The sequence below is a fragment of the Strigops habroptila genome, chromosome 20 (assembly GCF_004027225.2).
Source record: "Strigops habroptila isolate Jane chromosome 20, bStrHab1.2.pri, whole genome shotgun sequence".
In the NCBI taxonomy this organism is placed as follows: domain Eukaryota; kingdom Metazoa; phylum Chordata; class Aves; order Psittaciformes; family Psittacidae; genus Strigops; species Strigops habroptila.
Window position 1 is genome coordinate 1395959 of NC_044296.2, and position 25082 is coordinate 1421040.

The 25082-nt window shown below is 59.0% G+C and overlaps 4 protein-coding genes across 4 annotated transcripts; all 4 read left to right on the forward strand.

The window, feature by feature from the left end:
* Positions 1–574: 574 nt before the first annotated feature.
* On the forward strand, positions 575–11946 carry LOC115618058 (hippocampus abundant transcript 1 protein-like). The gene is made up of 12 exons (XM_030509198.1): positions 575–875; positions 2514–2609; positions 3472–3534; positions 4684–4811; positions 4968–5082; positions 5721–5939; positions 6602–6715; positions 7460–7531; positions 7775–7887; positions 8007–8104; positions 8280–8446; positions 8527–11946. The coding sequence occupies exons 1-12, from the start codon at positions 792–794 to the stop codon at positions 8734–8736; spliced, it is 1479 nt and encodes a 492-aa protein (XP_030365058.1). The 5' UTR covers positions 575–791; the 3' UTR covers positions 8737–11946.
* A 2238-nt stretch (positions 11947–14184) lies between these two features.
* Positions 14185–16804, forward strand: MADCAM1 (mucosal vascular addressin cell adhesion molecule 1). The gene is made up of 5 exons (XM_030509752.1): positions 14185–14333; positions 14699–14968; positions 15057–15375; positions 15487–16178; positions 16301–16804. Exons 1-5 carry the CDS (start codon positions 14282–14284, stop codon positions 16423–16425), a joined length of 1458 nt encoding a protein of 485 aa, XP_030365612.1. The 5' UTR covers positions 14185–14281; the 3' UTR covers positions 16426–16804.
* A 248-nt stretch (positions 16805–17052) lies between these two features.
* On the forward strand, positions 17053–18814 carry TPGS1 (tubulin polyglutamylase complex subunit 1). The gene is made up of 2 exons (XM_030509200.1): positions 17053–17384; positions 17484–18814. Exons 1-2 carry the CDS (start codon positions 17080–17082, stop codon positions 18013–18015), a joined length of 837 nt encoding a protein of 278 aa, XP_030365060.1. The 5' UTR covers positions 17053–17079; the 3' UTR covers positions 18016–18814.
* A 510-nt stretch (positions 18815–19324) lies between these two features.
* CDC34 (cell division cycle 34, ubiqiutin conjugating enzyme) lies at positions 19325–24596 on the forward strand. Its single transcript, XM_030509202.1, has 5 exons — positions 19325–19658; positions 22061–22147; positions 22617–22714; positions 22987–23121; positions 23751–24596. The coding sequence occupies exons 1-5, from the start codon at positions 19482–19484 to the stop codon at positions 23959–23961; spliced, it is 708 nt and encodes a 235-aa protein (XP_030365062.1). The 5' UTR covers positions 19325–19481; the 3' UTR covers positions 23962–24596.
* Positions 24597–25082: the final 486 nt, after the last annotated feature.

Below are 25082 nucleotides of genomic sequence, written 5' to 3' on the forward strand. Positions count from 1 at the left end.
GCCCGAGGGAAGGCGCCGGGTCCCTCGCCCGTTGCCCGGGGGCTGTTCCCAACCCGTTCGCAGGCGGTCGCGGGAGGAGCCGGTTCACGGCAGCTCCGCTCTCCGGTCCCTCCGCAGCTTCGGTGTGTGGGGGGGAACAATAACGGGAGGGGAGGGCGGGCGGGGTCCTGTGGGACGGAGCCCCCAGGCCCGGCTGTGCCCCGCCACCTCCCGGTGGTTCGGGGAAGGGACCGGCTGTAGCTGCCTCCGGAGCGAGATACACCGATGTGAGCCGGTAGCAGCGGGGACCGGGGCTCTGCCGCCGGGTCCCCGGGCAGCCATAAGGAGCTCCCGTCCCTTCCGCCCCAGGCCCCGGCGGCCGCCGCGGGAGGAGCCGCTGCCGGTGCCTGTGCCGCCGCCCCGGGGGAGGACCGGGAGGACCGGCGCATCCCACCAGGCCCCGCGCCCCGCCGAGGCGGCGGTAAGCCCCGCCCACCGCATCCCTCCGGCTCCTCTCAGCCAATCACCGCTCCGTTCGGCCGAGAGGGAAGAGGCGGAGCAGCCAATGGGAGGTGAAGGTGCGTCCCGCCGGAAGTGCCCGTCAGCGCCGTCGCCCGGGTAACGGGAGCGGGGCCTGCGGGCGGGGCAGTGCCGCCGCCGCCGCCGCCGCCCCCCTCGCCCTCGCCCCGGGCCCGGCGCTCCCCCGCCCGGTGCGGGTCTGTGCCCGGGCCCGGGCTCGGCGCGGCGCCGCCCGCCGCAGGGACGATGGGGCAGGCGCGGAGGCCGGCGAACGGCAGCGGCCCGGCGGCGCCATGACCGGCGAGAAGAAGAAGAAGAAGCGGCTCAACCGCAGCGTGCTGCTGGCCAAGAAGATCGTCATCCGCGACGGGGCCGGCGTGAGCAAGGGGGGCGCCGGGGGAGCGGGGAGGGCGGCCGGTGCTGTGCGGGGCCGCTCCGGCCTCACCCCCGCCGCGGGGCCGCTGCTCCCGCCGGGGGCCCCGCAGGCGGCGCGGCTCGGCCCTCGCTCGGGGACGGGGCTCTTCCCCTCCACGCAGGCCTCTGGATCGCCGCCGTTTCAGCGGGCGCGGGTGCTCGCCAGTCCCGTTGGCAGCGCTGATGTGTAACGGGGTGCTTTGGGGTGCGAGGCCGCGGGCTCGGAGGAACGTTCACCTGCACTGAGAGGAGCTCGGTGCTGCGGGAGAACAGCAGCAGTTACCGTGAGGGTGCTGAGGTGCTGGCACAGGGTGCCCAGAGAAGCTGTGGCTGCCCCATCCCTGGCAGTGTTCAAGGCCAGGTTGGACACAGGGGCTTGGAGCAACCTGCTCTAGTGGAAGGTGTCCCTGCCCGTGGCAGGGGTTGGAGCTGGAGGAGCTTTAAGGTCCCTTCCAGCCCAAACCATTCCATGAGCAGTGCTGTAGGGATGAGCTTTGAAGTGGTGCCCCTGAGCTTGAGGCGCTTACAAGCGCTTCCCCTTTGGGCATGTGCTCTTGAGGCAGAGCAGCTCCATCCCCAGCCCCTGTTCTGGTGCCTCTTTGTGTATTTTTTACTGTTGTTTTATGTAGCATCTTCATATTTCATGGGAGTAGCTGAGTGTCCTCCCACAGCTCAAGTGCTTCAGTGAGACAACCACAGGCTCTGTGAGATATCAGCTCTGCTGCATGGGTGAAGGACTAACCCTCTAAGGTGGTTGCTAAGTGGAAGGAGTGATATTAAGCTGCGAGCAGGTTAGAGCTGGACTGAACTCCTTCGAGTTCGTCTTGCTGCAGTCATGGGAGAAGTGTTTAACTGCTTGAGAGGGTGAAGAGGGATGAGGAAAGGAGGAGGAGAGGGTTGCTCTCTGGAGAAAGGTGGGTAATGGTTGTGCTCCTTAGCACAGCTTCACACCACCTTCTCCTTCTGCTGCAAAACATCCTCTGCTTTGTGTGCAATAAAACTGCCTTCTTTAACCAGCAGCATCCCCACCTCTTGCCTTGATGCTGTCGATTTGTGTTTGAAGCAGCTTTAATAGTCATTTATTAAACCCCATTTCAGCACAAGAATGTCTCTTGCTGCCTCCTCTCATGTTTCAGGGCCTCACAGCTGTGGTGGTTGCTTGAGATGCAATGTTAGCTGCAAAACAAAGCTGGTTTGCTTGGGAGGATGGAGCTGGGGAAGGGATTGCTCTTCACATGTCGAGTTCCCACAGCTCCTGTCCCTGGGAATGCATCACGGGGAACGTGGTGCAGCAGGACATTGACCCAGGCACCTCTCTGGGGCATGAAGTAACTTGTATCTCAAGAGCACGGGGTAGAAATGTCCAGCAGCTGTGGGGAAGTTCATACCCAACTCTTAGCCTAGGAGAAACGCTGGTCAGGTTGGACACAGGGGCTTGGAGCAACCTGCCCTAGTGGAAGGTGTCCCTGCCCGTGGCAGGGGGTTGGAGCTGGAGGAGCTTTAAGGTCCCTTCCAACACATTCCAATGATGTTTCCATGTCCAAATCTGTCGTGGCTTGGGATACATGTGCTTGTGTTACTCATGGAGCTCTGTTTTGCAGCGACAGGGGATTGGAGAGCCCAGCGTGTACCACGCCGTGGTGGTGATTTTCCTGGAGTTCTTTGCCTGGGGGCTGCTGACCACGCCAATGCTAACGGTGAGTGAGAATCCCTGGGGATAATCCTGCCTCTTGGGGACAAGAGACCCCCCTGGGCAGAGATCTTTGGAGTCTGGGGGGTAGAAACCAAGATGTAATGCTTTGTACCTGGAAAAGCTGGAGCAATAGTGAGTTTTTTCTGGAGTTGGCAATGATTTTCGTGCTTATTGTAGCTTAACTTGGAGCAAAGCATGAGTTAGAGGTTTGAAAGCTTATTTAGGGATAAAAGAGGGGTTTGTTGTACTGCCACTGTCAGTCTCTGGGGCATCAAAGCACAGAGACAATTTCCTGGCGGCTCCTTCCGATGCCAAGTCATGCTCCTGCTGGAGCCAGTGGCTCGTCTGGGATTGACTGAGGGGTGATTAATACAGGCAGCAATAGAGTGAAGTGTAGAGGGAGAGCTTTCCTAAAGCAACTGGGAAGATCATCTTGGATATTTAAGCCTTTAGTCAAGGAGCTGTAAACTCCTGGTGGGGCATTTCTCAGCTTCTCCAGTTCAGTTTCTGATGGTCGTTTGTCAGCACACCTTGAAGTGTGTATTTTTGACCTGATCTCTGATTTCTAGGTAAATATGCAAAAGGAGGCTTTGGTTATCATGGAATGGGTTGGGTTGAAGGGACCTTAAAGCTCCTCCAGCTCCAACCCCTGCCACGGGCAGGGACACCTTCCACTAGAGCAGGTTGCTCCAAGCCCCTGTGTCCAACCTGGCCTTGAACACTGCCAGGGATGGGGCAGCCACAGCTTCTCTGGGCACCCTGTGCCAGCGCCTCAGCACCCTCCCAGGGAAGAGCTTCCAGGCTTCTCCCTGCCAGGGGCTTTGCACAAGCTGCTACCTCTGTTGCTTTGGCTTTGTTTTCCCTAGGTGTTACACCAGACTTTCCCTCAGCACACCTTCTTGATGAACGGCCTGATTCATGGAGTCAAGGTAAGGAATATTCCTTCCAGGCTTGCATCTGAACCTGTGATCAGGGCAAGAAGGTGGCAAGCCATGATAATCCATGTGGCCTGCTGATGTCAGCCAGATGATAGAATCACAGAACACCAGCTTGGAAGGAACCTCAAGGATCATCTGGTCCAACCTTTCTAGGCAAAGCATGACCTAGGCTAGATACATGTTCATAGAATCATAGTTTGGGTTGGAAAGGAGCTTAAGATCATCTAGTTCCAGCCCCCTGCCAGTTTGGGGTGCTCCTGGCAAACCAAAAGCCAAACGAAGAGTCAAAGTGTGGACATTGGGTGTCTGGTGCAGTTGATTTTACTGAGCAGTATTAACATGCTGCTTGTCAGCCTGGGTTTGGGGCTATAGCAGCTGTGTCTCAGCTGCAGATGTTGCAGTCAGTGTGAGATCAGCCCCGGATCCGTGTTCTGGGGTGTAACAACATGAAAAATCAATGCTATCTGAACTCAGCAGTCATAGAAGTTGGAACTTAGGGGGCTCTCCCTGACAGAAGGTGGGGAGTGTGCCATGGCATGGATTTGGACTAGACCAGCATTCCCAGAGGAGAATTAAAGGCAACTATAATGAGCAAGCACTTGGGAATGTGGCAAAACAGCCTGTTAGACCCTGGCTCTGGCAAGAGGATCTCGAGGAGGTTTGCTTCCATGGGAGCTGGGCGCTTCCACACACACACGAGGGCTCTTCCCTGCCTGTTTCTGGTTTGAAAGGCATGGAACAGTTTTATTTGTGCTTAATGGCCTTGGCATCTCGTCAGGTCTGTCATGGCTCCACCTAAAAGAGAGAGCTTTCCCTGGAACTGCAGCAGATGTTCATGGGATGGAGCTGTGCCAGCATCTCTTTAGGGCAGCTCCCCATGCCTGGGGGTGACCACAGCCGCAGGCAGAGCAGTCGCTCAGAACTGGAGGGTTTAAGCAGCACTGAGCTGCTTGAGGATAGGTTTTGATCCCTAAAAGGATGGCAGCAGCTTAACAAAGGGTTCTGTGATTGCCTGCTTGTAGGAAATAGGGCTGGATTGTCTCCTCACACTGTTAGCTTAGTGTTGCCAGAAGCTCTTGCTGTCGACAATGAGAATTTGACTGAGGGATTTCTGTCTGTCGTCCTGTCTGTCTGTCTTAGGGTCTGCTTTCTTTTCTAAGTGCCCCACTGATTGGTGCTCTCTCTGATGTCTGGGGCAGGAAATCCTTCCTCCTCCTCACTGTCTTCTTCACGTGTGCTCCAATTCCCCTTATGAAGATCAGTCCGTGGTGAGTTGTCTCCTGTTATAACCGAGGGGTTCTGAGGAGAGGCACAAGTGTGAGCAGAGCGATGGGGGATTCGTGGGTCATTTGAGGATGATGGAATTGCCCATCTGTGCACCGGGGTGAGGATGCTCTCTAACTCTGTGGCACGGCCTCTTTCAGGTGGTATTTTGCTGTCATTTCCATGTCTGGAGTCTTTGCTGTCACCTTCTCTGTGATTTTTGCCTACGTTGCTGATATCACGCAGGAGCATGAGCGCAGCACGGCGTATGGCTTGGTAAGGAGCTGCACAACTGCCTTGTCTCTTGGAAGACATATCTGGGGCTTCGCATGTAGGAGAGATACAAAATGAGGTGGGAGATTGGTTGTCAAGCCTGAGAACACTATCAGTCAAAAGATGATATGTGCTTCACTAATAACACAGTCTCCCTGTTGCTCTGTGTGTGATTTAGGACTTAAAATGCTTCGAATTCTAAGCCCATTAGAATGGGCTTAGAATCATAGAATCAACCAGCTTGGAAAAGACCTTTAAGATCATCAAGTCCAACCATTCCCCATCACTGCCAAGGCCACCACTAACCCATGGCACTGAGGGCCTCATCTACACGGGTTGTGAACACTTGTTTGCTTGTTTCTCTGCAGTGTTTCTGGCTGTGTTGTTGCTCAGCCTTTAAACCAGCCTGGTCAGAAGCTTCTCCAAACCAGGCTGGGATTGTGCCCCTTCTATAGGGCTCCTGAATTATTAGGACAGCTTTAATTGCCCTTTGCTGGATTGCCTCTAGACACCATGTCACCTTTCAGTGTTTTACCTGCCTTATCTCCAGCAAAGATGGCAAAACCCCTCCCCTGGGCTTCCACAGGAGGCGAGAACAGGCTCTAGGAAGGAGAGGCTGGATTCGTGTTTTCTGCTTCCAGGTGTCAGCCACGTTTGCTGCTAGTCTGGTCACGAGCCCAGCCATCGGGGCGTACCTCTCCCAGGCCTATGGTGACACGTTGGTGGTGGTGCTGGCTTCAGGTGTGGCTTTGCTGGATATCGCCTTCATCCTGCTGGCAGTGCCGGAGTCCCTGCCGGAGGAGATGCGCCCGGTCTCCTGGGGAGCTCCAATCTCTTGGGAACAAGCAGACCCGTTCGCTGTAAGTCATCTTGCTGCTGCTTTTCCACACGTTAGGCCTTCTGGTTTACTTCAGTTCTCTTAATCTCTCTCAAAAGGAAGATGCCTTCCACAAAAGGGGCAGGATGCGAGGCTCACGTTAACCTTGTTGAAGGTACCATCTCCAGGTTGCACATCCATAAAGCTGCCCAGCAGCTTCCAACCCTTTTCCTGTAGCTACAAACCATGTAAAAGCAGCTCCAGATGTCCTGAAGCAAGAGCATCTCTTGGTGGAAACGTGCCGCAGTTGTTGGAATATGAATTCCATTACTTAGCAATTAGTACTGGGTGAGGAGAAGTCTTTTGTGTTCTGGCTTCTCAGGAGCTTTGCTGAGGATGAGGAGCTTTGCAGTGCACCTTTGCTGGCTGCCTGAGGATAAAGCAATTGTGATCACAAGCACTTGGCTATAAATGTAGGGTCAAAGCTCATTGTAGGGTGTGAGCTGGTGCAGTTGTGCATCAGGCTGGCGTGCTGTGGCAGTGTTTGCATCTTCCTCCAGGATGCTGCTCTGGTTTCACTTCTCAGGTGGCAGCTGGTGACTCAAGCGCTTGGTTTCGCTGTTCTCTGTACCTGGAGAATAGTTCAGGATGTTTACTCTCCTTTTTCCTTCAATTGATGTCATTCCCCACTCCTCTTCCTTCCAGTCCTTGCGGAAAGTGGGTCAGGATTCTACAGTGCTGCTCATCTGTATCACCGTCTTTCTCTCCTACCTTCCCGAAGCCGGCCAGTATTCCAGCTTTTTCCTGTACCTGCGACAGGTCAGTCTCTTGCCATGACGTGAGGCTCTGAATGCAGGAGAGCCCAACACGAGCAGCTTGTGCCCAGGCAGCCAAAAAACCAACAACATCCTGGCCTGTATCAGCACCAGTGTGGCAGCAGGGCCAGGGCAGTGATTGCCCCCTGTGCTGGGCACTGGTGAGGCTGCATCTCAAATCCTGTGTCAGTTCTGGGCCCCTCACTGCAAGAGAGACATTGAGGTGCTGGAGCGGGGCCAGAGAAGGGCACCGGAGCTGGTGCAGGGCCTGGAGCACAAGTGTGATGGGGAACGGCTGAGGGACCTGGGGGGTTTAGTCTGGAGAAGAGAAGGCTCAGGGGGGACCTTATCGCTCTCTACAGGAGGCTGGAGCCAGGAGGGGGCTGGTCTCTGCTCCCAAGGAACAAGGGATGGGACAAGAGGAAACGGCCTCAAGCTGCACCAGGGCAGGTTTAGATGGAGCTGAGGAACAATTCCTTCCCCAAAGGGTGCTCAGGCATTGGAACAGGCTGCCCAGGGCAGGGCTGGAGTCACCAGCCCTGGAAGTGTTTAGCCAAGGCCTCAGTGCCATGCAGAGGAAAATCTTCCAGTTGATTCCTGTGGCAGAGGGGGCAGAGGAAGGGACGGCTCATTGCTGCTTAGGTACCTGCTAAGCAGTGGCAGCAAGCCCTGGTGACACTGGTGGGGTGGCTCTTCCCATCCAGCCCGGATCTCTTGCCCTAAAAGTCCCTCTGTGGTGTTTTCACAGGTCATTGGTTTTTCCTCGGAGACTGTGGCAGCCTTCATTGGAGTTGTTGGAATTCTCTCCATCCTGGCTCAGGTGAGCACCAGTTTCTCTCTTGGCTCTTGCACTCTGGTTATAGGAATGTCCAAACTTGCTGAGAAGTGGAAGTCTCTTGGGCTGGGCTGTGCTATGGGATGTGCTGGGTTCTGACATGGTGTTCCTGGAGTGGAGGAGTCAGTGTCCCACCAGCACGTGTTCCCTCAGATTCCCATCCTCTTGCCTTCCAGTGCTCTCTTCCTCCTTTGCACTTCCTTGCAAAGCACCTCTTTTTCTTTCCAGACAGTGGTGTTGGGAATTCTCATGCGTTCCATAGGAAATAAGAACACCATCCTGCTGGGATTAGGCTTCCAGATCCTCCAGCTTGCCTGGTACGGCTTCGGATCGCAGCCTTGGTAAGGGTTGGCTCATGTTTGACTTGTGGCTCTGGGGCAGCTCCCTGTGCCCTGTCAGGAGGGTGATGCCGTGCTGCTGCCTCAGATCCTGCCCCCTAACCACTGCCTCTGTCCCCCAGGATGATGTGGGCTGCAGGAGCCGTGGCTGCCATGTCCAGCATCACCTTCCCAGCCATCAGCGCCATGGTGTCTCGGAACGCAGACCCTGACCAACAGGGTAAGTCATGGGATGGATTCATCCCAGCGGGAGCCTGCACTCACCGTGTTGGAATTGGTGGTGGAGGAACCATGCGCTAGCTGCGGAGTGTCTTGTTCTCAGTTGTGTTTGGGAGGGAATGTTCTCTGAGGTAGGCAGCTGGAGCAATATCTTCCTTTCCCTGCTCTGCCCCCAGGTGTGGTGCAGGGGATGATCACTGGGATTCGGGGTCTGTGTAATGGCCTGGGGCCGGCGCTCTATGGCTTCGTCTTCTATCTCTTCCACGTGGAGCTGAATGAAATGGCTGAGGTGGAAACGCTGGGTAAGGCCTCCAAACCCAACATGGCCAACCCTACGGATGAGGTAAGTCAGCTTTGTCCTTCCTTTTAGGCTGCTTTTCCCTCGTGCTTGAGCATTAACCATTCCTCTGCTTCTCCCTACAGAGCAGCATCATCCCAGGGCCTCCTTTCCTGTTCGGGGCTTGTTCTGTCCTGCTCTCGCTCCTGGTGGCCTTGTTCATTCCAGAACACAACCTTGCACTGAGATCAGGCAGCCACAAGAAGCACAGTAACGGAGCCCAGACCCACACCCACAGCCCTCAGGCTGGGGGGTCGGATGGCAAAGAGCCCCTGCTCGAGGACAGCAGCGTATGAGGCCGGGAGGGAAGGACCTGGCTCACATCTCGACCCCAGGCCAAGGATGGACTCAAGCAGTGGGAGTTCAGGGAGAGAAAACAGGGTGGGGGGAGAGAAGAAGTGAGGTGAGACTGTGCCACTAACAGCTAATGCGAAGGGATTGAGGTTTCCCTTCAAGCCAAATACCCCCCCAGCTGGAGCAGAACCGGAGTTGTATCATCTGGTGCTGCTGGAAAGGGGAGATACTGAACCGCTCCGTGGGAAGGGATAGCTCTTGAAGGCAAAGGTGCCCTTGTGCTGCGCTGAACTGCGAGGTGTGCCCTGCCAGATCCTCAGCTCGCCGAGGAAAACTGAAGGAGCAAGTGTTGGCTTTGTTCTGGTGTGAACTAAGGGCCTTGGCAGCTGGAATAAACCGAGGCATCAGCTCCGTGCCCCGTTCCCTGCTGGATCCGATCCCGTCACAGCTCACCTGCGGGCGGCAGCGACCAGGGGTGAAGAGCACATGGTGTGGTGAGCCCTGAGCTGCCCCTCGCTGCTTGGAGCCCATGAATTCCCCCCTGTTGGCCTGGGTGAAACTTAGATCCACCCCCCCACCCAAAATCTACTGACTTGATGTTCTGATGAAGATAAGTTGCCCAGGGGCGAATGGGAGAGGGAAGGGCAGCCCCTGAGTTGCGGGTGCTGAGGTGGTTGATGATGTTTGTGTTCCTCTTTGGCTTTTTCTGTTACCCTGAGCTGACGATCTTGGTAGGAGGATTCTTCAGAGCTGGGTTTGCAGGCACTCCAAGGGTTGGATCAGAAGAAAGCAGTTCTCTGAGAGGCTGGAGAAACAACTCAACCCTGCGAAGCTCTTTGCTAAAGCTTTGAGGGAAAGGGCCAAGAAGGAGCTGTTTATCCCGAGCGCTTCCATAAAGCACGTGGGTTTTTCCCTCCAGGCTCTTGCCAGCCAATATTCAAACCAAACAACTGCAGCTCCTGTTCTTTCTGAGCCCAGAAGCTCCTGATGGTGATCATTTGCAGTCGATTTGAGCTTAGAGGCTGGGATTCCCTGGAATGGTTCGGAGCCTGCTGTGAAGGAGCTTGTTTGGTTGACAAGTGGGATTGGAACCTTTGCTTAGGGAGAACAGCAGCTACTTGAGTTGGAGCAGCCCCGTCTCAGAGCAGGAGCTGTGTGAGAGCTGTTGTTGTCTGGCTGGGATCCCTCCATCGGGTTGGGACAGGTATCCCAAGGGAAGAACGCCAGGAAGGAGGGAGCACTTGCTTCACGTCCTGGCTCTTTGCAAACGGGTGGCAGTGGCTGTGCCGGGCCGCTGCAGCACTGGGTTTAATGGCAAACCCAACGGGATGACCCTGGAGAGGCAGGTCCTGCTGGCACAAGCTGGGGAGAGCACTGCCACAACGTGTTGCTGGTGGCTTTGGGTAGATGAAGAGCTGCAATTCCATGTAGGTCTCTTAAACCCTGTCAGGAAGAGCGTGGAGCCGCTGCCTGCGCGGGGCTGGGCTCATGTTCTGGTGTCTGTTTGCTGGTTCCCTGGAGCAGTTCTTTGTTGGAGGTGGGCAGTGAAGTTGGTTTTGCCTTGAGCCTGCCCAGGCCCTGCAGCCGGAGCCATTCCCTGTGGGCAGAGGGCAGGGATGGAAAGGGGAGGCAGCAGAAAGCCTCAGTGACCTGCAGTGACTCCGGTTATCCCAAGCTCATTGTGGTGATGTGGTCTGTGCTGTGTGCGCACAGCAAGCTGCTTTCCTGAAGGAAATCCAGTCCCTGACCCATCCCGACTCCACATTCCCTTCTCGGAGCAGAGCTTTCCCGAGCACGTCCGCTGCTCCGTTAATTCCCACTCAAATGAACTGAAGTTGGTTTTTCCCCTCACACCCAAATGAAGTCGAAACACGGATCCGTTACCTCCTCGTGCGCACCGAGGCTCTGGGAGCAACAGGAGGACGATGGAATCCTAGGATATAGCGGAATGTTATGGAAAGAAGAACGTCATTTATATGATCTAAAGTATAGAGAGATATATTTTTCAAAGCCCTTTATCGTGTAGGTTATTGAAACCAATCCTGTTCCCTCCCAGCACCGCTGCTGCCTGCGGCCTCTCCTCCCCTCCAACAGAACCAGCCGGGGGAGCTTCCCTCCTCCATCCCCATCCATCCCGCTGCCACATCCGAGTTTCCAGCCATGCCAACGTCCCCTCGGCTCCTGAGCACTGCATCTGGAGGGCTTTGGGCACCCCATCACCCCGAGCTCGGGGCCAGGCCATGCTGCAGGTCGCTGATGCTTTGGGGGTTACTTGGAAGGTCCCACCGTGGGGTAGCGGGTACATAAGGGTGCTGTTAGCACCCTCGGGGTGGTTTGGACCTTGGCTCTGATGGCACAAGGGACATGGCACGGCCCTGAGCCCGGTGCCTGCAGACCCAGGGCTCGCTGTGGCGCTGGGAGCAGGCAGGGATCCCTTCCCATGGATTTGGAGTTCCTTTCCCCTGGTTCCGCACGGCCCCAGCCACTGTTCTGCCTTCAAGGGACACGGGAGGCCTCGGGCCAAGCAGTGACGGAGCTGAAATTCCTGGACCTGAATGACGAATGTCTCATTCCGAAGGGCCGGGAATTCTGCAGCATCCCACTGGAAAGCCGGGAAGATCCGTACGGAGCATTCAGCTAGTTTTGCCAAATTTTGGGGTTTCTTTTTGTTACTTTCTATGGAAAAAAAATGCACCTTTTTTTAAAAGAGCCTTTTCTTCACCCCCCCTTCCATGTGCTGGGGAGTGCCTGAGCCCAGCTGCTCCACAGCAGCATTCCCAGGAGCTGCCTGCACTGACTTCCCAAGGAGGTCGGGGCCAACACCACCCCAAAAGTAAGGCAAGAATTGGCTTCGTTTGCCCTTTCCTGCACTTCCCCTGAGGTCAAACCGATCTTCGTGCACTAAAACCCCCCCGTTAAACCTTTGCTTTCTCTTTTGCCATTGATTTAGCAAACCAGTCCCTCTCCCCTTCACCAGTTTGGGTTCTTTTCTCTGCACTGGAACGGCTGCTGCCACCTTTATCACCTTTAGAGAGCGGGGGCCTGCGCTGAGCCCATGCTCTGAGTTGCCCATTGCGAGTGTTTCTGGGTCTCTCTTTTTGCAGCTAACAAGGAACTGTGTTTCTTTCCGTTCAGGTTGTGTTTAGAACTGGCTAATCTCTCCCTCCTCCAGTGGAGTATTTATTAAACTGCTGCTTTCCTGTTGTGTTGAAGTTCTTTCTGTCCTCGTCCTTCTCCCTCGGGTGCCAAGATGCCTTCGGGGATGATGCTGCTTCAGGTCTCTTAACTCCACGTCCTGTCTCTCGTGGGTACAAACTGAGTTCTTTCCACCCATTCCTTCAAGCTGAACTATTCTAGAGCTAAAAGGACCTTGGAACCGATTCACATTCACCCTTGATAAAGCTCTCCAGGCTTCCACTGGAGCATCACAATAGCCCAGGGCACGTCCCTGGCTCCCACCTCTGGAGCCGGTTTTGATGCTCTTCCTTTCAAATCAGGCTTCATTTAGATCTTATCTAACCCACTTCAACACTTCTTGTGGTGGTTGAACTAAGTGAACGATATCATCACCACCCGTGGAAACACATCCGAGTCTGCTCTTGGATGGGAGCTGCTGTCTGACGGCCCATATCCCGTAAGGAGCTGGAAACACAAACTCTCTTCCACAAGATGTTGCCTTTTGTCTTGATTTCCTCCGGATTTGAGCTCGTTATTGTATTTATTTCATCTCTACTTGAGAAAGGATCCTCAGCTTATCCCGCTTCGCATCACTGGAGGGACAAGGGAAGGCATTGCAGGAGCAGGGGGTGATGGGGATGCTGCGGGCGAGGGGGGACCAGCCTTCCCAGGGGAACATTCCCGAGTTTTGCACCATGTGGCAAACCTTCATCTCATCCCACATGGCTCCAGCCCTGTTGTTCCTGGTGTCAGGCATTAGCAGTGCTGGTGATGACAGCCCAGGGCTACACCCCAGCCTGAGGGGCTTGGCTGGGGCATCCTGTGCTTGTCCCATGTCTCCCCCTTGAGCTGTTCTGCTTCCTGAGCAGCGCCTCTGGAGCGAGCTCTGCCCCGCTCCTGCCCTCAGGAGGAAGCCCCATCGGCTTCCAGGAAAAACCTTCCGCCTTCTGCTGCTTGAAAACCATCGTCCCCTTTGCTCTGACCCCAAAGGCTTTCCTGTTGGGTGGAAAAGTGTCCCGGTGCCGGCGTCTGCTCTTCCCACCCTCTGTGCCGGGATCAGCTCCGGGCACACACATCCTCAAGTGCTCTGCAAGGCCCGAGCCAGGGGAAGGGCATCACGAGGTGCTGGACTCTCTCTGGTGGTTATTGATCTCCTGGGGCCTGGTCCAGGGAAAGCTGCTTTCTAAAGGCAAAGCTGCTCCGTGAGCGCTCTGCTCCGATTGGGATGCTGGAGGGCCACAGTGAGGGGTACCCAGGGGCTCGGGGTGCTCCTGCAGCAGCGAGTGTGGTCCATGAGGATGGGGTTCCCCTCTTTAAGCTCTTACTTGGTGCCATTACAAAGTGCTCCTTCACCTGGTGAAGCAACTCATCACTTGGTGCTTGTCCCATCGCCGGTGGGAGCAGAGGAGGAGGTGACCCCATGGGCAGGAGCAGCCTTGGGAACTCTGGGAAGCGGCTCTGTTAACACAGGATGGAAGGACCAAAACCCCCTGAGCCATTAATCACGGGCTGCAGCTGAGCGTGCAGCTCCGATGGCAGCTGTTTACAGAGCACTTCCCGTGCTCCCAGCCTTCCCAAAAGGATTCGCGACGCGCCCAGTGCCCGGAGCTGCCTCTCCAGAGTTCCCGGATGGGAAAGGAAAGGGTCCTGTGCGCAATTCCCACCTTCTGCAACAGGAGATGCAGGGCTGGGAATGTCAATGTCCTCTCCTTCAGCGCCTTCCCGGCAGGATGGGATGGGGCAGAAGCAGGTCCCTCTCTTCCCGGTTGCTGGGTAGGAGTGAGGAGAGGATGCCAGCCCTGCCGTGTGACAGGGCCTTGGGGCTGCATAACATGGGGTGATCAACATCTTCATGTGGGGGCACGTTCTCCATCTATCCCAGAAAACCAGCCCTCCCAGGAACACCCATGCCTGAAAACACCCTGTCCTGGGAGCTCTTTGCAGCCCCCGAGCCTGGGGCTGGTCACCCCCTTTCCAAACCCCACATCTTGGGGCTCATTGGCTTTACCCTCAGGCTGCCCCATCGCAAAGCCACATTCCCATTGGGGTCCCAGTGGGATGTGCTCTGGGACAGCCACGCTTGGTGATGCTGAACACGAGCCCTGGGGGGCTGAGAGGGCCCCTCTCATAGTGCGATGTCCCCCCACCACAGCCCCTGTGCAAGAGCTGCACTTGGCAGAAAATCAGATCCCTCCCTCTGGAAATACCCCTCGGGCTGGAAAGTTGTGGAGGGCCTGGGGGGGGCGGTTCCTAAAGCTTAAGAAGGGCTGAGGACGGGGCTGGCGGCCAGAAGGAGACAGCCCCAACCGGCAGCGATCGCTCCCTGGAAGGAGGGAAGGAAGGAAGGAAAAGCAGCCCCTGCTGTGGGTGATGGAGCCGGCTCCTCTCCTCCTCCTCCTCGCCTTGCTGTGGGGCTGCAGTGGTGAGTGCTGGGGGACCAGGAGCACCCTGATCCCTTCACCCCCCCCGCCCGCGGCTCGCTTTGCTCTGCCACACGGTTCCGTGGTGGGGTCTCCCCATCACTGAGCTGCCGGAGCAGCAGCAGAGCTGGTGAGGGATGAGAACTGGGGGGAAAGGGGCATTTGGGCTCATTTCCACAAGAAATGGCTGGCAATGGTGAAGCCAAGCGATCCGGATGGTGCTGATCCCTGTAGTGATGGGGATGGAGCTTATGCGGCACCTGAGTGTGACCATCCCCATCTCAGCAAGCCAAGGAACCAGTATCCCGCTGGCCTTGTCCCACCATCCCCATCCCTAATCCAGGGTTTTCCCTTTTCCTCATCCCAGGACGAGCCGTGGGGAGGCTGGTGGTGACACCACAGGAGCCGGTGGTGCCGTACGGGGGTTCGGTGCAGCTGAACTGCTCCCTCCATGCCTGCGCCGAGGGCATGGTGCAGTGGAAGGGGCTGGACGCCAACCTGGGCAGCGTCACCTCCTTTCCCACCCACAGCATCCTGCAGGTCACCAGCGCCGTGGTTGCCATGGGGGGCACCAAGATCTGCCAGGGGGCTTGCCACGGGCAGTACTACCAGCGCACCGTCAACCTGAAGGTCTATGGTGAGCGTTCCCCAGCCCATCCATCGCCCGCATCCCGGAGGCTGTGGTGCCACAAGTCATGGCTTGACACTTGGAATTCCTCTCCCAGCGCTGCCGGAGGGGCTGCAGCTGGAGGCAGCCCCCCAAGTCCCGCTGCCGGGGCAGCCCCTCAGCCTGCGCTGCTCGGCCCATGGTGTGTACCCCCACACGGGGCTGCTCCTCACCTGGTACCGGGGGGACCAGGCGCTGCCGGCGGCAGATCCTGATGTCACCGAGACCGAGGACGAGCTGTTTGACATCGTGGCCACGCTGGCGGTGGATGGGAAGGAGGTGGAGGAAGGGACGGAGTTCAGGTGTGAGGTGACGCTGAGCATCGGGCAGGAGACCTTCAGCCGGGTGGCATCGGTGGTGGTGAGCGCCGGGGGTGAGTGATGGGGACCCGGGTACAGGGGCTGCCCCGTCACTGCCATCACCCTGCGTTGCTTGTGTGTCCCTGTTCCTGCCCCGCTCCGCAAATATCCCGTCCTCTCCCTGCCCAGGGCTTCATCCCTGGGGTGGAGGAGGATGGAGCTGGTGGGTGATGGGGACCGTCACCCTGTGGGGATGATGTGCCCCAGCTCGGAGCTGCAGCCAGGCCCGTGTCCTGCTCTGTTCACAGCTACGACGGAGCAGATGGTGGCCACGGGGACCCCCTGGCCAGCAGCGGCTCTGACAGGGAGCCCCAGCACAGCCGCCACCACCGCAGCGCTGCCCGCAGAGCCCAGTGTCCCCACGCACGGTCCCACCGCGCAGCAGGAGCCTGATGCCGGGACTCTCCCGGAGCCGGCCGCTGCCACCGAGCGCCCTGCTCCCGGGGACATGAGCACAGGCAGCCCCCGGGCACATCCAGCCACCGCCGCCGCGCTCCCCGGCTCCGGTACAGCCGAGATGCAGCGGCTGGAGCCATCCGCGGGGACGGTGCCCGCCTGCAGCCTGCGCCTCTGGTCGCTGCCTCCCAACGGGACGCGGGGCAGGGCGCTGCGCATCGAGTGCCGGGCGCGGTGTCCCGGCAACGCCACCGTGCGCTGGTTGCGGACCCCGGTGGCCCTCTCGCAGTACCGGCAGGAGGCGGCGGGCAGCAGCTCCACGCTGCGGCTGGACCGCGCCGAGCCCCGGCACCAGGGCCACTACCAGTGCGTCCTGCTCGGCCACGGCTCCCATGCGGCCAGTCTGCACCTCACGGTGTTGGACGGTACGTGGTGCTCTGCGGCCACCTCCAGTGCGCCCCATCGAGCGCCTTGGCGCTGCGGCGCCTTGTGTTAGCGCCGCGTTCGGTTCTATCGGCGGTTAGAGCCGCTTTTGGTGTTTTCACAGACGCGCCCACCACGGGCCCTGCCGTCGCTGCGGGGACAACGGTGTCGCTGTTGGGACTGATCCTGGCCGGTGCTGGGGCGCATCGCCTGTGGAAGCGATTCCACTCTCAGTACGAGCTGCCTTAGGAGCAGGAGCCCTGCAGACACCCACAGCTCCCCCCCCGGACCCGTCCCTGCTGTCACCCGGCTGTCCCGCTGGCAGCGGTGACAGCGGAGCTGGTGGGATGCGGGATGCGGGATTCTGCTGCCACGACATCCAAGAGCAGCTCCGGGACCCTCCGAAGGCTCCATCCCTGATCGCCGCTGCCTGAAACTGAGAGGCCTCCGCTCGGGGGAGCTCTGCCCGAGTCCTGCGGGAGACGAGACCCTCGACGGCGCCACGGGATGGGAGGAAGGATGGAGACATCCGCAGGGATGGAGGACGGGGATGCTCCCGGGGCTGGACCACGCTGGGCTCTTGGGGGCTTACACACTGGGAGGGCGACAGCGATCGTGTATCGCGACAGAAGGGTCAGGAGCAGCCCCGAGCTGCAATAAAGGGTTGTTGTGTGAACCCCGAACCCGCGTCCGCAGCGCGCCCGGTTGCTAAGGGCGGCAGCAGCCATGGCTGCCGGCGGGGCGGCTTCTTTGCCCACACTCAAGATGGCGGCCATCCGCCTCGCCCAATGACAGCTCGCCCGCCTGTCTTCCCAAGTGCAGCGATTGGCTAACAGTAAGCAAGATGGCGGCGCGGGAGCTTCCCGCCCGGGCGGAACCGGCCCTTCGCTGCCCGCAGCTAAGATGGCGGCGTACGAGAAGCGGCGGGTGGCGGCGGGCAGCGGTCGGGCGGAGCAGGCGGGCGGCGCGCTGGGCAGCGAGGCCGAGTTCCTGCTGCGGGCCGGCGTCACCGCCATGGTGCGGGAGGCGCTGCTGAAGGTGCTGGAGGCGCGGCCCGAGGAGCCGGTCTCCTTCCTGGCCGACTACTTCGAGCGGCTGGTGCTGGGCAGCCCCGGTGCGGCGGGAGATGCCGCCGCCGAGCCCCCGGGGCCGCCGCAGCGCCTGGCGCGGGCGCTGTGGTACGTGGGCCTGGCTCACCACTCCCATAGGTGAGGCGGAGCGCGGGGCACGCTGGGAGTTGTAGTTCGGGGCGGGGGGGGGTGGTGTGTGAAGCCGCTTGTGTCTCTCTGTGTGTTATGTCGCGACAGGACGGCCTTCGACAGCAACACCGGCGCGGCCTATGAGGTGCTGGGCGGCGGCGGGCGGCGGCGGGCGGCGGGCGTGGACGGGCGGCTCTACAGCGAGCTGCTGCGGCGCATCTGCCAGCGCGGGGAGGCGCCGGCCGAGGCGGCCGCGGCGCTGCTGCGGCGGGTGCGGTGTCGCGACCACGAGGCCGTCCCCTTCGATGTGTTCCGCTACGGAGTCCTCACCTGCTTCGTGCTGCTGGAGTTCGCGGCCAAGGCGGACGCGCTCTTCGCTGTCCTGGACGGCGGCTCCGGCGCTGCGGACGCCAGCGTGTGCCAGGCGGTGCTGCGGGCGCTGGAGGAGGCGCTGGGCTCCGGTCACTTCACGCAGCCCCGGCGCTACCTAGAGGCTGGTTCCCGGTTGGGACCGGACGGGCTGGCCCTGGCCATGGACCGGGCGCTGCAGGAGAGGAAGCTCAGCAGCTCCATGAGCAGGGAGGAGTTCCTGAAGAAAGCCACTGCCTTGTTCGTTGCTAAAGTGAAGCCTGTTGAGTAACACCCGGGGTGGAGAAACCCCCCCTGAGTGCTCCGTCCTGACACCGAGGAGGCTCCGGACCCCGGTGCTGGGCTGGACAGTGAGCATGGAGGGGAGATTCCCAGTTTCCATGCTCCCTTCCTTGTTGTGAGTGCAATGGGCGCCTGGCCCCCTCCAGTGCCGGGTGCATCCCAATCTGCTGTGCCTCTCCTGGTCATGGTGTCTCCGATCCAGCTGCATTAGTAGATCTTTGTAGGTGTTAAGGGGGGGCCTCTGAGGAGCCTGTGAGCCGCGAGGCGCAGTAGCCATTAAAAATGAGCCAGAATTGGGGCTGCACCTCGGCACATGCCGCGGGCTCATCCTCACCCCTTTGCAGCTTCAGTGGGGACCTTCGTGTCCACTTTTGGGTTTGTTTCGTACGCAGCAGTGAAGCGGGAGGTGACTCTTATCGACCTCACAGACCCCTGAGAGGGTTCACAGGACCCAAAGCGGGAGATAAAGTGTTGTTTTATTAAGAAAAGTGGTTTAAATGCGCAGCAGGGGAGGAGCAAAGCTCAGCCCTGAGCCGGAGGGAGCTTTGCTGGCAGCGAGGCAATAAGATATCGCAGTGTTTGAGCTGGGTTGGGAAGATCAAAGCTCAAACCTGAGCGATGCTGCTGAGCTGGGACATGGGTCAGGCCAAGACAACCCCCTGCCCTCAGGTTTGCTTTTGAACAGAGAACGCGTGTTGGACTGTGGGTTATTTATTTGAACTTGTCTGTGTTATTTATACCGTGCAATTTTCGGTTTCCTCTTAAGACATTAAAGCTTTCGACTGGTGTTTTTGTTTTAGCGGCCGGTTTCTCTGCACCGAGCACCAGGAGGAGTGGGAGCAGCCTCACATCCCGCGGGAAGCCTCTGTTTTCAGGGGTTGATGCTGAAACAACAATCACAGCTCGCCCGGCTGAGGGGACGGCAGCGAAAAGCCCTTGTAGTTCCTACCACAAAACCCCAGAGGAGCTTTGGGGTTTGTGCCCGGGGGTGCTGGTTCGTTGTGCTGAGCAGGGGCTTTGATCCCCACAGGCTCTCGATGGAGCCGGTCTGGGGGAGGTGGCTGAGGAATGGGCGGGAGGGTGTTGAGGCGGGAAACGCCGCTTGTGCTGCCGCAGGAGGCCGCAAGCACCGGCAGCGCCGCCGCCACCCCGGGCCTCGGCGCGCCAAAAGGGTCCTGGCCCCGCCCCTCTGCGCAGCAGCGCGCTGTGATTGGCGCACACCGCCCAGGGGGCGGGGCCTGTTCGCTGCCACCGCCCCTTTGTCCTCCAGCGCGCTGTGATTGGCGAGCGGCGGCCCCGCCCCTCGCGGGAGGACTACAGCTCCCGCCGTGCCCCGCGCTCGGAGCGGCCGCGGCGCAGCCGGATCCGCCGCCGCCGCCTCACCGCGTCCCCGCAGCGGCCGTCGCGCCTACGCCAGCCCCCGGCTTCGCTCGCGGCCTACCCCGGCTTCTCGGCATGGCTCGGCCCCTCGTGCCCAGCTCGCAGAAGGCGCTGCTGCTGGAGCTTAAAGGGCTGCAGGAGGAGCCCGTGGAAGGGTTCCGGGTCAACCTGGTTGACGAGGGAGATCTCTACAACTGGGAGGTGGCCATCTTCGGCCCCCCAAACACCTACTATGAGGGCGGGTACTTCAAGGTGAGGGGTAACAGCGGGGCGCGCGGTGTCGGGGGGAGCCGGGGTCTCGAGGAGGTGAAGTTCTGGTGGCGTGGGGGGGGGGACGGGACCTGTGGGGCCGAGTTGTGCGGTGGGAGATGGGGCTAAAGCACAGCTGGGGCAGTGAGAGGTGCCCAGGGGGGAGCACACCTTAGGAAGGGCGTTTGGGAAGGCAGAGAGACCACAGGAGAGTGGGGGCTGTGGGGCGAAAGGGACTTGGGGGGGTGACAGGGCGCTCCTGGGCTCGAGCAGGTGATGAGGGCACAGGCGATGGGGGTCTGTAGCTGCACACGTTGGGGTCAGCGGGGCTTTGGGAGCTGGGGTGTTGGGGGGTGCTTGTAACGAGGAGCTGGGGTGAAAAAGGGGGCCCTTGTGCGGGTGGCGCTGCCCAGCGAGGCGGGGATACCCCCATTGTGAGGTGGGGTTGTTCATCTGAGCACTTCCTGCCTCCTCCGTCCCCGTGGCGTTGAGCTCTGGGCCACTGATGTTCCCTCTCCTGGAGGGGATCGGGGCATCATCACCAAACCAGGGGGAAGAGACAAAGGAAAAGGTCCCCCCGAACAGGCCCAGATGTAGCGAGCAGCAGCAGGCGCTGGGTACGGAGCAGGTGCTGCGGCTTAGTTTGGGGTTCAAAGGGGACAGGCAGGATGTGGATGTGCTCAACCCAGGTGTTGTGCAACCCGTGTAGCTGTTTTCTTCCTCTTTCTCATCCTCCCTCCTCCGCCACCAGCTCCTGTGGCTCCATCCTGTTGCTGGCAGGGTGGGGATGCGCTTGGGTGAGTCAGTCCTAAGGGTCAGCTCTGCCTCAGGAGCCGCCTGCTTTGTTTTCCCCTTCGGAGCCAGGTTTTAGCTCTTTACTGATGAAATGGAGCCTTTTCCTACCGCCTCTTTTGGCACCCAGCCCTTTGAACTCTCGCCCTTCCAGCACCTCTGTTTAGTGCCCGAGAGCTTCCCGACCTGGCGCTGTTGGGTGGCACTGGATGGAGCTTTCTGCTTCAGAGGAGAGCAAAGGGGCTGAGTCCTCTTCCAGCCAGTGGGAATGTCATCCTGTTTGTGTACAGCAACGTGGGGGGGGAAGCTTCCGAGCCCCAGTGGGGTCGCTTTGCCTCGGGCTGGTTTTGTTCCGCTCCCTCTAACACAACAAAGGGGATGATTCTGTGGAGTTGAGCGGCTTGGCCCGAGCCCAGCGCCGGGCGTGTGGTGCTGTGCCCCAAGCTCCATACACGCAGAACACGTCCAACGCTGTGGTTCTCCTCCCTTGCACCCCTTGTGCTGTGCCACAGAGCATGGACCAGTGTGGGAATGTGTGCAGGGACGGAGCTGCCAGCTCTGGGGGCTTCTTGGGCTCTTGATATGATCAACTTGTACCAGGAGGTGGAAGCAGGACCCAGGACGGATTCCTTGGTCAGGGCAGCGAGGAGGAGGGCAGATTCTCTGTCCTCTACACTGATCTTTTCATGGCTGTTGGCTGCCACCCAGCTTTGGCAGCGTCACCTATTGTTGAGGCCGTGATTCCAGAAGCATCCAAAGCCTCTTTTTGCAGTTCCTTTCCCAAACGAGCTCATGGATGAAGAACAATCCCGGGTCCCCATCACGCGCTGCTGGGCAGAAGCAGGATAGTTCCAACTGTTGCTTCCCAGCTCCAATGGCTGGATTCTCCTGTATCAGGAGATGCTCAGGGAGTTGTTGGGTGCTTTAAACCTTCCCCATTTTGGCCATTGAGCAGTGGCTGAATCTCAATGTTTCCTTCCACAAGCACCCAAAAGAGCCACCGTGGGTTGTGCAGGATGAGGGAGAAGTTGCTCCTGGCCCCTGGGGACGTTGCTCTGTGTCTCTGGGCCACCTCTGGCTTCTCCTTCTTGGAGGCTGACAGTGAGGCTGTGCCTTTGGCTGCTTTAACACCTTGGCCCGCAGGAGGCTGTCCCTGCGGCGCTGGAGTCGTGCTCTGCAGCATGATCTTCATGTGCTTTTATTTTTAGCACCTGAGCTACGTGCTGTGACCAGGCTCCACTCGGGCTCTCTCTTCTTTCGGGCTATTTTTAGAGCCTCAGGGTGCTGTCAGAGCTCTGAGCACCTGATGCTTCCTTCCCTGTGAGCTCTGGAGCGGGAAACAGCGCAGAGAAGCTGTGGCTGCCCCATCCCTGGCAGTGTTCAAGGCCAGGTTGGAGCAACCTGCTCTAGTGGAAGGTGTCCCTGTCCATGGCAGGGGTTGGAACTGGATGAGCTTTAAAGTCCCTTCCACCCAACCCATTCTGTGGCAGCAGGATGGGGATCACTCACCCTGCAGGAGCGCAGAGGGACTTGGCAGAGGTTCCTTTCTCTGTGGTTTCCTTCCCTCCCTCCTCACAAGCCGATGCTCACTTCTCCTCATTGTTTCCTTGCAGGCTCGCCTCCGGTTTCCCATCGACTACCCCTATTCTCCTCCTGCCTTTAGGTTCTTAACCAAAATGTGGCACCCCAATATCTACGAGGTAGGTCCCCGGGACAGCGCAGAGCCTTTTAGATGGGTGTAAGGGGGCACATGCCTGTGTTATCCTGGATGAAAACACTAACCTTTGGCATTGGGAACCCGGTGCCTTTGGCAGTGAGTGCCTGGCGCTGGGAATGCAGCTAATGAGCTGACGCCAGCCGCTCTCCTGTCCTGCTTCCAGGTCAGCCAGGCTTGAAGGCTCCCACGCTTGGCTTGTGGGGACACCGAGTGCGTGGCCCTGGGGCCTCATGGGGGCTGTGCTGGCAGTTGTGGGGGGCCTGAGGGAGTGAGACCATCTCTTGTGCTGCCCCATCCCTGGCAGTGTTCAAGGCCAGGTTGGACACAGGGGCTTGGAGCAACCTGCTCTAGTGGAAGGTGTCCCTGCCCGTGGCAGCGGGTTGGAGCTGGAGGAGCTTTAAGGTCTCTTCCAACCCAACCCATTCTCTGGGGCTGTTCCATTGTGCTTTCAGACCGGCGATGTCTGCATCTCCATCCTGCACCCGCCGGTGGATGACCCACAGAGCGGGGAGCTGCCCTCGGAGCGGTGGAACCCCACACAGAACGTGCGGTAAGGGCTGAGCCTCATCCCAAGGCAGGGCTGGGAATGTGGGGCCACGGGGGCTGCTTTTGCTCCCAGAGCCTGTGGGAGATGCCTCGGGGGTCACTGAAAGGCACTTGGGGGGTGTCATGTGCTGAGGAACGGTGAGAGCGTGAGCCTGGCAGCCGGGCGGGCAGTGCTGGCCTTCACTGGGATACCAGGCTCTGCCCTGATCCATGGAACTCGGAGACTGTTGGAATTGCTGCCTTGGCTCTTACCTGCTCCTGTTTATCGATGGCCAGGACCATTCTGCTGAGCGTCATCTCGCTGCTGAATGAACCCAACACGTTTTCTCCAGCCAACGTGGATGCCTCCGTGATGTACCGCAAGTGGAAGGAGAGCAAAGGGAAGGACCGGGAGTACACGGACATCATCAGGTGCGTGATGGGCTGAGCGAGGCCTGGCTGTGCTGTGGCACCAGGAGACACTTGCTGAGCAGGACACAGGATCCTGAGGGCGCATCCTGAAGACAGCCTGGAGAAGGCTCCAGGGAGACCTTAGAGCAGCTCCAGTGCCTAAAGGCGCTACAAGAAACCTGGAGAGAGGCTTTGGACAAGGGATGTAGTGACAGGCCAAGGGGAATGGCTTTAACCTGCCAGAGGGGAGACTGAGATGAGCTTTGAGGCAGAAGCTCTTCCCTGCGAGGGTGCTGAGGCGCTGGCACAGGGTGCCCAGAGAAGCATCCTTTGATGCTATGGTTCTAACCTCCCCTCTTGAGTCCCATCTGCAGGCTGGTAGGACGGAAGGATTCTGGCTCAGAGTGTGGCTTTTAGGAGGAGCTTAGTGGGTTCTGTGCTCAGCTTTGCTCTCAGCCTAAGTCCTGCTCCTGTTTGGCTCCAGAGCTGAGGATCTGGGCTCAGAGCAGCCACGGTGCCAGCACGGCTTTGCCATCGTGGGACTGGCACACAGGGTGCTGCAGCCTTGACACGGTGCCGCCCATGAGCCACCCGCAGGGACGTGTGTGTGGGGCAGGGCTCCATCCTCACCTCCTGCTTCTCGCCTCCAGGAAGCAGGTCTTGGGCACAAAGGTGGATGCTGAGCGGGATGGTGTGAAGGTCCCCACCACGCTGGCAGAGTACTGTGTGAAGACCAAGACTCCAGCCCCTGATGAGGGCTCCGACCTCTTCTATGATGACTATTACGAGGATGATGAGATGGAGGAAGAGGCCGAGAGCTGTTACGGTGATGAGGATGACTCTGGCAACGAGGAATCTTGATGGCCCTCTGCCATTGCAACCCCTTCCTATAAACTACTGCATTTTACCTCAACTTAGGACAAACGGGTTTGAATTTAGGCTCTGTCAGCCCTGGAATTGACTCTCTACCGTGCAGGGAGACTGTTCTGCTGCGGCCAAGGAGATTCCCAGTGCTGGTTTGGTAGAAAAAGCAACAAACAAACCCTATTTTATAAACGTGCTGGGTTAGGGGGTGGCTGGGGAGGGGGAAGTGGCCTCGGGGCCTTCCTGAAGCCACGGAGCTGGCTGGGGAGTGATGGCAAAACCTGCTGTTGGCTGCCTGTTGCTTGGGGCACGTTGGGCTCTTCTTCAGCCCCACATTGGAGGAAGGGGTGGGGGGGGCTGTGGGGCCAGTGAGTGGTGGTTTGGGGTGGCTTTGTGTGGCCTTTGAGGGCTTGGAGCATGGCTGGGTCCCAGAAGGACCCTCCTCGCGCCTCTTCCTGTGGTGCCAGAGCACAGCGGGAATAGCTGGGACCTCGGGAATGGCTGGGACATGGAGCACTGCAGGGCGTGAGGCCGGGCTGGGTGTAGTTTTTAATCTGCTGGGAGGGATGGGGCAGTTCTGACTCTTTGCTTCTGTTTTTTTGGAGACTATTTAATAAAGTATTCCTTGGGAATGGCTGCGCGGTGCCTGGGGGCCTGGAGAAGCATCTCTTGCCCTTCCCAGCCGTGTTCTGCTGTGCCCTGGGGCTGTGGCCAACACTGGGCTCTGCTGAGCACCCAAACCCTCCAGCACCCCATAGGGAACGTGTTTTCCCTCCTGCTCCTCCGCAGACCTGCCCGGGCAGCACCACATTCCAGCCGTGGGGCATCACCGGTGCTTTGTCCAATAGGGCTGAGGGTGTTCCATAGGGATGAACGCCTGGAAAACCACCCTCCTGGGTCTCTCCGAGGCTCCTTGGAAGGGGTAACGATCAAAGCTTGCCCCTGCCTGGAGCCGTGTCCATGGGATCGGGGATTGAGCGAGGCCTGGGCCCTGCACGTGGCCATTGCATGTGCTTTGTTGCCTTAGGAAGTGAGGCTGGAAGGGGAAGAGGATTATTGGCACTTTATTCAGGGCTTCCAAGGTCAGCGGGGCTGGCGCAGAGCGGCCGCCAAAGCCT

What these genes read in the sequence shown, in the direction of transcription:
- LOC115618058 (XM_030509198.1), top strand. Translation starts at nt 792, where the DNA reads ATGACCGGCGAGAAGAAGAAGAAGAAGCGGCTCAACCGCAGCGTGCTG. An exon ending in TTCTCTCCATCCTGGCTCAG is followed by an intron (nt 7,532 to 7,774) that starts GTGAGCACCAGT and finishes TTTTCTTTCCAG; the next exon opens with ACAGTGGTGTTGGGAATTCT. An exon ending in GGCTTCGGATCGCAGCCTTG is followed by an intron (nt 7,888 to 8,006) that starts GTAAGGGTTGGC and finishes TCTGTCCCCCAG; the next exon opens with GATGATGTGGGCTGCAGGAG.
- MADCAM1 (XM_030509752.1), top strand. Translation starts at nt 14,282, where the DNA reads ATGGAGCCGGCTCCTCTCCTCCTCCTCCTCGCCTTGCTGTGGGGCTGC. An exon ending in CTTGCTGTGGGGCTGCAGTG is followed by an intron (nt 14,334 to 14,698) that starts GTGAGTGCTGGG and finishes TCCTCATCCCAG; the next exon opens with GACGAGCCGTGGGGAGGCTG. An exon ending in CGTCAACCTGAAGGTCTATG is followed by an intron (nt 14,969 to 15,056) that starts GTGAGCGTTCCC and finishes TTCCTCTCCCAG; the next exon opens with CGCTGCCGGAGGGGCTGCAG.
- TPGS1 (XM_030509200.1), top strand. Translation starts at nt 17,080, where the DNA reads ATGGCGGCGTACGAGAAGCGGCGGGTGGCGGCGGGCAGCGGTCGGGCG. An exon ending in CTGGCTCACCACTCCCATAG is followed by an intron (nt 17,385 to 17,483) that starts GTGAGGCGGAGC and finishes ATGTCGCGACAG; the next exon opens with GACGGCCTTCGACAGCAACA.
- CDC34 (XM_030509202.1), top strand. Translation starts at nt 19,482, where the DNA reads ATGGCTCGGCCCCTCGTGCCCAGCTCGCAGAAGGCGCTGCTGCTGGAG. An exon ending in GGCACCCCAATATCTACGAG is followed by an intron (nt 22,148 to 22,616) that starts GTAGGTCCCCGG and finishes TTGTGCTTTCAG; the next exon opens with ACCGGCGATGTCTGCATCTC. An exon ending in GAGTACACGGACATCATCAG is followed by an intron (nt 23,122 to 23,750) that starts GTGCGTGATGGG and finishes TCTCGCCTCCAG; the next exon opens with GAAGCAGGTCTTGGGCACAA.